General features: G+C 44.4%; 1 protein-coding gene across 3 annotated transcripts; it reads right to left on the bottom strand.

Moving 5' to 3' along the window:
- Positions 1–532: 532 nt before the first annotated feature.
- On the bottom strand, positions 533–10,279 carry MTX3 (metaxin 3). 3 transcript variants are annotated; one of them, XR_006679593.1, is made up of 10 exons: positions 10,198–10,279; positions 9,681–9,750; positions 9,229–9,305; positions 8,271–8,363; positions 7,574–7,756; positions 7,385–7,461; positions 7,001–7,158; positions 6,540–6,636; positions 5,508–5,596; positions 1,212–1,299 (listed from the first exon to the last, which is right to left on the bottom strand). XR_006679593.1 is itself a non-coding variant. In XM_004703514.2 (9 exons), exons 1-9 carry the CDS (start codon positions 10,276–10,278, stop codon positions 1,189–1,191), a joined length of 939 nt encoding a protein of 312 aa, XP_004703571.1. In that variant the 5' UTR covers position 10,279; the 3' UTR covers positions 533–1,188. The 3 variants fall into 3 exon arrangements, 2 of the variants coding, with proteins under 2 accessions (XP_004703571.1, XP_045141264.1); XM_004703514.2 differs by lacking the exon at positions 6,540–6,636 and having other exon boundaries at positions 533–1,299; XM_045285329.1 differs by lacking the exons at positions 5,508–5,596; positions 6,540–6,636 and having other exon boundaries at positions 1,206–1,299.
- Between the last annotated feature and the right edge of the window lie 710 nt (positions 10,280–10,989).

Here is a 10,989-nt window from a genome sequence, read left to right as displayed (position 1 = left end):
CGAAGACACTAATCAAAAGCATGGTCCTATCCCAAAAACCCATTAGCGGTGCTTAGGACAACAGAAGCACCTCAGCCACTCAGGTGAGCATGTTTCTGTTGTAGATAGAATTACCAACGTGGCAAATCCTTTAACATTTCCACAACCGGTCTAAAGAACAAGCTCTGAAAAGTCTTTGCTGTTTCCACTCTTCCTTTGGACCCTGGAACTGCGGGGAGAAATGACGCTTCTGACTACCTGACCTGAAAGCACACGGCTCGGAGACGCATGCGCAGTAGGCACTTCTGCTGCTCTGGCTGTGGGTTCCTTCTGGGTAGTGACTTAACAGGTGGGCACATTTCAGCAGGACTTTACAGCCTGGCACAAAGATAACCAACACATTCAGTTCTCCTGGAATCAACCACGGAAGAGATGACTAGACTTAAAGATGTGCTACAAATCCGTAGGCCTTAAGCTGGCACATTTGCCCAAGAAACTACATCAAAGCACTTGTTAACCTATATTGAGCACATAAGCAAATAGTCATGTCATATTGAATACTGTACATGACCACCTTTAATATTTACATCTGTGGTACTAAACCCCCAAAAGTTTAGACTTAAAGAGAGCATTACTAAAGAGCTCATTGTGTTTAACTTAAATAACCGGCCTTTCTATGGAAGTAATTTATAGTTTTCCTAGTTCCTAAAGTCGGCGTTAGATTTCTAATAGAAGGGGTGGGGGGTGGGGAAGAATCTCAGTAAAATAGCCACATATTAAATATTCAGACTCATCTACGAAAACCATATTAGTAAGTTGAATAAATTAACTTGAATAAATTAAGAGTGCACATTCAGAAGAGAATTGCAGCTTTTGGTGAGTGACACATGAACCAAGGCCAAAATTCAAGCAGGTTTTCTTTTTTTTTCTTTTCTTCTTTATATATATATATATACATACAGTACTATGTATTTTCCCACAAAGTTCATTTAGTGTTCACTTTGATGTTACTTAAAGTGCATGGCCAAACTGAAGTATAAGCGTCCTAATTAAAATAAACAAGGACATAAAAAGCTCCTTTTGTCTGACTAGAGTCTTCCTTAGACGTATTGACAGCATTTCTTTTGCCCGAACACACTGAGTCTGACAGAACTCTGTGACAGTCATATGACTCGAAGGTAAACGCTTGGGCACACAGCATGGCGGCTGTCAGGGCGATGGCCGTTGTAAGGAATTACTTTCTTCCTCTGCTGGTGTTAACTTGAGGGTGGGCAGCTTGCGAGGAGGAAGTTGAGGGCTTTGGCGAAGATTGTCATCCATCTGTGGAAAGCACAAAAGAGACAGCTGACACTACTCGTGTGGACTGTGGTCTGCCCATCCAAGCTACAGCCTAGAGGACTACAGAACCCTATCTCTAGGGCTATGGGGAAGACCTTTGTCCTTGCAAATAATCTCACAAGAATCTGAAATGTCACACCTCACATACCAGCTGACTCAATACCTAAAAAAAAGCAATGCGGCCCATCTTTTGAAACCTTCATAGAATTCAAGTCACTCCGTAGGAGGAACACCCTACTGACCTGTACAGCGTAAGCGGTCTTCCAAAAGGGAGTGTAAAAGGAGTACTCGGTCACACCAAACTTCAGAGTTTGCAAAACACATTCACACACAATAGCTCATTTCATTCTCACAACAGCTGGGAAGAAGAAAAGAACAGACACAATCACTCCGTATTTGACAGATTAGCAAAATGCTGCTCGGAAAAGTTCAGTGATTTCCTCTGGGCTACAGAGCTGGTGAAAGGGGGGAGGCTGGGCCCCAGTGTTCCTGCTCCAACACTACTGCTCTTTCAGTCAGACTCCCTTCTCTCCATAATGCGCTGTACTCTACCCACCTCTTTCCAGCAGCCTGTATTTAAATCAAGAGACATAAGAAAAGACGCAGAAAGGTGGGCAAATTCTTTAGACCTAGTCCAAAGATCTGCCCAGTCCAGGCCAGAGCATTACTGCTCCCTGGGGTTTCCAAGGCTGTCAATCTTTGCAGAAGCAGACTGCTTAGACTCTCCCTGTGGAGCAGCTGATGGGTTCAAATTTCTGCCTTTTCAGTTAGCAGCCCAACACTTAACCCCCTGGATGGCACCAGGGCTCCTTTTGCACTGGCGATAATCCAAACACCCACACCAGGCTCCTGAAAGGCTCACTACACTTATATCAAGTCTCTTGTCCAGGCTTCGATCAGAATTGTTCCCATTCTAATAAGCACACACTTTACAAACTTGGGTCTGCTCCAATTTTGCTGTGGTGGTCATGGCTTAGCCGGTTTAAACCAGTGCAAAACCCTAGTTCTAAGCCTGCTGTGAAGAGAACCTGATGTTCTCCAAATTTCTCCAAGAGAACCAGATTTTCCTCCAAAGAGTACATCTGCCTCTCAGGGGTCACAAAACTGCATCTCAGTTCTGTTCAGAACTGAGTCTGTGTAACTGAGAGCTATGATAGCCAGGTGAGTTAGTTAATTGTACCAACCTGGCCGATACACACATGTGGGGCTAATTGAAAGGTGGAGGGATAAATGGGTGGTGAGCCTTGCCTTTCTAGTTCTCAGGTCTCTTGCTTTGTGATGGTTGCACCAGGTGCAGCTGCCTTAGCAGTTCCCTGCTTCAGCTTGCAAGATTGACTTCCTACAAGACATCCCCAAGGAGAAGCCACATGGACCTATCCCGATGCAGTCCTGGGACCTGGAGCAGCCGTGTGGAGACCCCTGCTAGTGCTGAGATGCTTACTCGTTCACTGACTCAGCTTTCCTCCTGCAGTCGGCATCATTGCCTCTGTTTTGTGAGGTGGAGGACTTTGTGGACTGGTGTTGGGTTAATGGGTTAATGTTGGACTTGTGGGCTTGGGCAGCATTGGGTTGGGATGTTTTCGTGATGTACACTTTCTTTACATAAAACTCTCTTATACATGAGTTGCTGTGGATTTGTTTCTCTAAAGTACCCAGACTAATACACCAGGGTAGCCCACAAAGTCTAAGACCCAGACCCTCCCTAGCAGCTGAATTTCATAATGGATTTGGAAGCAAGTGCCATAGGAAATACTAAATCAGAAGAAAAAGGAACTTCGTTACCCGCTTTAATAGACAAGTGTTTTGTTTGTTTTTTAAGAGTTTGAATATGTGCAGAGTATTTAAAACATTCCCTAGGGTTCTCAAAATGCTCTTGCAAAGCACAAGGGAAATGTTTTAGAAGAGGTGTACCGGATCTACATGAAAGGAAAGAGAACAAAAGATTGATAGAAAAGACTCCTGGTAAACAAGCGAATCGAAAGTGTCAAGATGTCTTTTTACTTGCAAGAACAAAGTTCCTCCAACAGAACTCTATGGATAATAGATCACTATTTCTTGAAGTGGGTGACACAGGCCCTTGGGGCGGTGGGGTGGGGGTGGGGGGGTGCCAAAATGATTTAGGGTGGCTGAAAAAGCAGATACCTATATTTTACCCTGGATTATGGTCTACAGTAGTACAAAAGATTTTAATTTCCAGCAGGTCACCCAGTACTTTTTTCCCCTGAAAATGGGGTGGTTGGTCAAATATGTTTGGGAACCTATACTCTAGCTTTTGTATCCAAATGGTCAACAGCGTTGATCAATATGTCTGTTGTTCTATTTTACAGCAACCAATGTACCACACTTCTCACTCAAGAACAGGTGTGACTGAGGGTCCAGGGTGGGAATGGGCGTGTGCCTGACTCAAACCCAGTCAGGACACATTCACTTATGGTGATCGCTCACACTGGAAGACTACAAGGTGGTGACAGGACCTCTTGGTTTGACCTCTGGTACAAGTAGGTATATTATGACTCCCTTTCCAGGTCTGCTATGAATCTGCTACATGTAGAAAATAGAAACTATACTGGATAGCCTTTGTCTAACAAAAGGAGCTTGGGTGGGGGTCAGATAAGCACTAGACTTCTAACCACAAGGTTGGTCGTTCAAACCCACCAGCTGTTCCATGGGAAAAAGATGAGGCTTTCTGCTCTGGTAAAGATTTGGAAACCCTATAAAACAGTGGTTCTCAACCTTCCTAATGACGCAACCCTTTAATACAGTTCCTCATGTTGTGGTGAACCACCCCCAACCACAAAATTATTTTTGCTGCTACCTCATAACTGTAATTTTGCTACTGTTATGAATCAGGTGACCCCTGTGAAAGGGTCGTTTGACCCCCAAAGGGGTCACGACCCACAGGTTGAGAACCACTGAGATATAAAGGCTCACTGTGAGTCGAAATTGACTTCATCCCACGGTGGGTTTTAACTAACAAAGGAGTGTCTAAAAAACGTCCCAAGAACCTTTTCTTCACCCACATTTAACAGCCAATATATTTCCTCCCAGGAGAGGGGCTCAGGATTGAACTCAGCTCATGAGAATGTCAGTTCAGGAGTTTTACAATGTTACCCCATCAAATGACAACATATCAACTACTACAAAAAGAGAAAGAACCTCTTCAGAGAAGGAAACGCCTGACTACTCAAACCACTCATAATGGATACATACTCTCAATCATTAGTTAGCTGCCTCTGGAGAATAATCCCAGAGCCTTAGATCTCCTTGTCTCCGGAGTCAGATGTGTGGGGCTTGAACTCCTCTCTCCCTCCAGCTGAATGAACATGGGAAATGAGCCACTCTCAAAGGGTCCGCATGCTCACCTGTACGGCAGGGACAGCAGTGCCTGCACACAGAGAGCTGCTGCCCAGCTTCTCTGAGGTAACTCACATAAACCTAGTCAGCACAGCGCCTCCAACCGGCCCTCAAGAGCGGTTGGCCAATTCACTTAATGAAAAAATGGAAGTTTTATTCATTTGTACAAGGGAAAATTATCAGACAGCTGGAAGAAAAGATGTAGCGCTCTTGAATATTTCCAATTAGAATCACCCTTAAGATTTCTATTGTTGGTTTTCTCCTCGCGCAAGTTCATCATGATCTCTAGCACTAAGGGAGCATGCCCACGGTGGGAAAATCCACACTGGTGAAAAACTGTAGACTACATTTAGAACACCGAAGGCCGGTGAGGAGAAAAAAGCAGATCACGTGGACAGAAGAAAAAGATGTTACAATGCTGCAACTACAAAAGGACATAAAGAAGACATGCCCGCTGCTTACAATCCCAAGAAACGATCATCTTCAGAGACAGAGGCAGGCAGGCAGGCAGGCAGGCAGGCAGGCAGCTGGTTTGCTGAAAGCCAGCCGTTCGAGGCTCCTGACTTGCACGGCACTAATTGTGAGGTAAGTATAAACGCAGTGCCATTAGCCAATCTTTCCCCAAAGCAATCAGCCTACTACTGGCTTGAAAACACTGCATTCTTTACAATGTTAGTAAATGCATATTTCATCAGCTTTCTGGAAAACAAACTATTAAAAAACAAAACAAAAACTAGACTAAAAGGGTAAAGTTAATGTGTGTAGTAAATTACATTATTAAACACAGAAAGGAACATACTAAACTACTATAAAGTAACGACTGAAGTAAACTTGACCTTTTCAATCAAGTTGGATTCCTTATTTACAAGCTGTGTGAGTTTCTGCAGATTAGCATCTACCGTGTCTTGTCCAGCTGGAGAGACGCCTGAGGAGCCAGGACAGAAAGCAGAGAAAGACAGAAACATTTGAAAACCTATAAAGCTGTTTAGAGTGACTGGATTTCGAGGCCACCCACCCTCCCAAGTGCCCCACTCCTCAAAAAACGAAAACAGGCAAAGACAATAGCCATTTGCGTTCAAAGGCAAAATCAGAAAGAAAGCAATTCTCCAAAACCAAATCCAAAACAAAAAGACTGAACTTTGGCCTCTGATGGGACACTGTTAGCAAAAGCATCATGCTCATTAATACCGTGCTCCTCAGAGTCATTAGTGAAAGAACACCGCAGTTCTGGTTACCTTCTCAAACTGAAACTTCCCCTCCCCACCTCAACCATTTCAAATCGGTCTGTGATTACAACTACAGGATGGCTTCTACGGCAGCAACTCCCAAACAACTACCTACCAGGCATCCCAACCAGCTGGAGGGACATTAAACAATACAGGTTCTTGGAGCCCCTGCTAAGGGACTGCATTTCAGTAAGTCTGCAGTAGGACCCAAGATTCTGCATTGGGTGTGCACCAGCCAGGTCTGGGGACCAGCAGTCAACAGACACAAGGTAGCTGCTAGTTGCCAATGGGTCTCTTCCTCCTGCTGGTAGCTCCACGTGTCCAGAGGAGAAGTGTGCCAGAGGATTTTTAAGGCTCTGACTTTTGGGAAGCAGATTTCCAGGTCTGCTTCCCAAGGTGGTTCTGGGCGGCTTTGAACTGCCAACCTTTTGGCTGGTTAATTTCATGGCTCTCAGACATGGTCTTCCCTATATAATTAGCCATCACAAAAATAAACCTAAGCTAGCTGTTTATGACGTCTGGTCCTTAAAAGTAATATTTCATCAGCCAACTCCCCGAACACATATTTAGTATCCCTATCAGTTAAGTGCATGGGTCCACATTCCCCAAAGCTAAGCGGCAGGTGCTCACTGTTTACTATACCTCCAGTCTGCTGGACTCAGTTTGCAAGTGGTGGAATCATGGGCACGCCCCTCACCCAAAGCAATCTGCTGCTGCTTTCTGTTCACGCAGGAAAATGCTAGAAGCAGCAGGTAAGAGTGATTTAAAGGAACTGCCCATTTGCATTAGGACAAAAGTTATCTTTCAGCAGGGACTCAATAAATACCTGTGCCTTAGTCTTTGCAAAGAAAAGGGCCCACTTCAAAGGGGCGATGTTTGAAGACCAAGAATCAAGAAATTATGCATAAAGTCCAAAGGAATAGACTTTCTTGTCTAACATACAAAGGAACACAAAGAAAGTTGGAAAAAATGTAGCTTCTTTGAAAAGCTAAAAACCAGCAGCTAAGCACAATCCACAAACGTCTTCATTGAAATAAGGAATGGATTTTGATGATGTGAGCTATGAACTGATTTTCATACTTAGTATGCAATGAGACACTTACCTGTCAGGTTAAGCCTAAAATAGCTGCTTAGGATGTCATCACAAAAGTGGCACAGGTTGGAAAGCTGTTTCAGATGCTCCTGCAACTGAACTTTGGGAAAGTGCACTTTATAAAGTGGTGCCAGGAAACCAAACACATAGGCATCCAAGGTAGAAGGCCTACAAAGAATGAAGAGTTGTGTTAAAGCAAAGGAGCAAAGAAAGCATAGTCAGGCTATGATAACAACCACCTATGGAAACATTCCTACTCACAAAAGCCATGAAAGCTTTCTTATGTAAGTGAACATTCACCTTTAACTAGGGGCCAGGAAACTTCCCTTGAATAACTGCTCATTGAATATATGGGCACAAAATATGGAAATGACTTTTACTGTAATGTACTCACGTATCTCCAAAGAAAAACTGAGAGGTCCCTAATCGCTTGGACAGAAGATTTAGGCATTCCTTGGCGTCTCTGTATATCTAATAAGGATGAAATGACATCCTTAAAAAGGCTTTCTACACAGGTATCTTAGAGGGAGCCTTGTCTGCTCTCTCTCATGAGCTCTTGCACCTCGAGTCACCCAGACCCTACCTGTGCTTCCACTTCTTGGAGGTGGTAGAGAGGAGGCGCTCCTTTGGTCAGGAGAATCCTGTTCAGAGCTCCTTTCGACATTCTTCCAGGCAGGATCAAATTCAAGGGAAAAGGAATTTGTGAAGCAAACCATGGCTTTGTTACAGTGAAATAATTGTCACTCTCAACCCAGAATGTGTGAAGCTGCCAAGAGAAGGAGGAAAAGACAGAAAGTTGTTCTTTTACAGAAAAGAAAGATGTATATGCCACTCAATGTGAAAGTGTCCCACAAAAGTGTGTGCATAAAGTGGCGAACAAATGACTCAAGGATTAACACAAGATCACTTTAAACACGTGTTTGTTGACTACTCCACCCCAGACACCTAGGATGTGGCCTGACACACAGCAGGTAATCAGGACATTCTTAGCAAATGAATGGTTCACAGTTCAGTCGATTGCATACACGCAGCAACAAGTTCCATCTTCCACAACGAAATTTTATGTCCAAGATGTTACTGTCTTCCTTTTTATTTGGTTTGTAAACTAGTTGAATGTCAAGCGGAATCCTATTTCACAGTAATATGAAAGAATCAAGATGAATGCACACAGGAAAATCCCGCGTTTTTTTAAAAAGCCTTTTAAAATTATGATTCTTCTCATTAGACTACAAACTTGTTCGTCTAGGTCCCAAACATCCCGTCAATGTATGACTGCTCACCACTGCAGGGAGAAGCTTTTCTTCCAGAAGAGCAATGTACGCCAGGGTATCCGCCCCTTGCTTTGCCGAGAGGTAGTAATCGGCGTTATATTTCTAGTCAAAGACAGAAAGCCAAAGAACCTCAGGAGTCAAAGGACACACCAAAGAAGTGAAACGAAACAAATTAGGATTCCTAATCTTCCTCACCAATGTCTGAAACGATACACAAATCCAGTGAAAACTGCTACTTGACAAACCTAAGGTTCAGAGCACGGCATGACATGTACACGGTAAGCTCAAGATGTCAGTGGTAACTTTCAATTAATTCCTGTTATGTCAATGGTGGCTCATTGTTGAATTTCGTACATAGCATGTAGCATGGCTTAGTAAACGGAAACTTACTAATGAGACAAAAAAGTTCTAATTATTCTATTTTTAAAAGCCTTCCCATTTAAAAACGCTCTAAATTCAACTGACATGGGACTCCAGAAAAAAAGCATTGGAAAAACAATGATAACTTAGGCACATGTACAAATCTTTTCATGTTTAAAAGATTTATACATATTTATACACGTTAATCCATAGGCCTAAATTATATTCTCATGAAACATTCCACTGCAACTCTCAGTTGATTACATACTTTTTAAAAATAAGTTAACTGCTGGCTGGTGGGAACTTAGCCCAGAACGACATGTAGCAATTGTGTAACTAACGTGGAAATCCTATCAAATCAGGTGATAGCGAACGGGATAAAATGGCTTTATACCTAAACTTCAATAAAAGACAAATAAAGTGGATAAAAATATAAATTGACTATACTTCATATAACTTTCAAATCATAGTAAAATTCCTATTTTGGGAGCAATGATTCTCAGGTCTAATGAGCTGACTCCCTCCCCCCCCCAAAAAAACAAACAAAAACTACCTCACAAACAAAAGCTGAATTTTTTAAAAGGCTTCTTCAAAAGAAACTACCAACCTGTTTTCTTAAAAAGTTTAGTATTTTTGCCGGCTGAGAAACAGTACTGTCTTCAGTTGTCAAAATTGGCACGTCACCTAGAATCAGAAAAGAGTTGACATACAACTAGGCACTTAGATGGACTGTGAGGAGGGCTTAATCTGAAAACGGCACCAATTACCCAGCTGATGGAGGAAACAATGAGTAAGACCATCTATCTTTTTTTTTTAATCTCTTCTCGATTTCACAAAGCGCTGTTCTAGCGCAGTTTTCTTTCTCATAATTTCCACACTTCCTTGGCTTACACATGGAGGCATTACTCAGAATAATCAAACCATAAGCAACACAAGGCCAAGGTCATGGTACAAAGAAAACAGAACCTCAAGGTATTCATTCGGTGGTCACGTCTCATGGCTTTAAAAAGGGAGAATGTATAGAGGGCAGAGAGCGGGATTGAAAAGTTTGCACAGTACCTCTTGAACCTCTCCAGGTGTTATCTATGACATTGACTTTCAAAGGCGCCCCCGAAAATTTGGCATAAGCCTGAAACAGAGTTTGCAATGCAACATTTCAGATCGAGTGCGTAATGCGCAGGTGGAGTATGTAATGCAGCTGGACTTCACAGAGGGTCTCAGGGGAGCCCCGTCCCTCCCAGACCCTCCCAGACCCCCGCCAGGGGCGCACACACCAGCGGCCCGGCTTGTAAAGGGGACCTCGCGCCCTAACGGACGGGGCGTGGAGGGCGGGCGCAGGGCCAGCTTGGGGCTCCGCTGCCCGGGCAGCTTGAGGCCCCGCGCAGCAGCCAGGTGGCTCCCGCAAGCCCCAGGCAGGGTCACGGGCCAGGTTCGACGGGGGACGCGGGGCCCCGGGCGGCGCACGAACCGCGTCGCAATGACCGCAGCCCCGCAGCGCCGCAGGGAGCCGCCGGGCCGCACGCCAGCCCTCTGGCCCCGCCCCCTCTCACGCGCGCCGGTCCGCGCGCGGCCTCACCAGCACCACCAGGGAGTCACTGTGCACCGACGGGAGCCCCCAACCACCTCCCCAGCAGCTGAGTTCCAAGGGGGCCGCCATGTTGCCGGCGGACCTTTCCTGCCCCGGAAGCACTTTTAGCCATCCCACTTCCGGCATGTGAGGATGTGTGGGGTGGAGCTAAAGAAATGAGAGATCTGGAGAGTTCTAGCCCCAATGGAACAAGAGTTCGTTCTTATTTAATCATATAACATGACCACGGCTTGATGCTCGCCTTCATCAAGAGATCACTGAAGATAAGTGTGGTGAAGAAAGCAGATGGTGCCCGGCTATCATCTGTCTGGGGTCTAAAGGGTTTGTATTCAAACAAGCAGCTACCTAAGTGATGCATCAACCAAGTCCACATGGAAGAAGCGCACCAATCTGTGTGATCCAAAGATGACTAACAAAACACAAATATGAAGAAGGGGAAAGTATCAGAGCTGCACTGGTGAATACCCCATTGCAGAAGGCTATAGAGGACTGTGGGAGCCTCCAAAGCCTCTGCAGAATATCAAGTCAGGTTAAGCCTTCGGCAGACCCTCTGGCCACAGTAGAGGGCAGTGAACAACTTTGCTTTCAGACAAAGATTGTAGTACGGTTGATTATGGTGGGTGGAACGATGGTATAATATGATAGTTGGTCAGTTGACATCTTTCTTGACCCAACTTTAATTTGCTCTAGGTTTAGATATTTCTCACTTGTTCCAGAACAGAAATTTCCTCTCTGGCTTATTTTAATATTGCTCGTGCTCTTTTCTCTCTTAGTCTTTGT

This window comes from Echinops telfairi, unplaced genomic scaffold (assembly GCF_000313985.2).
Source record: "Echinops telfairi isolate 266 unplaced genomic scaffold, ASM31398v2 ScPeMD7_7469;HRSCAF=8507_1, whole genome shotgun sequence".
Taxonomy (NCBI): domain Eukaryota; kingdom Metazoa; phylum Chordata; class Mammalia; order Afrosoricida; family Tenrecidae; genus Echinops; species Echinops telfairi.
This window is presented reverse-complemented; position numbering and strand designations above follow the sequence as displayed.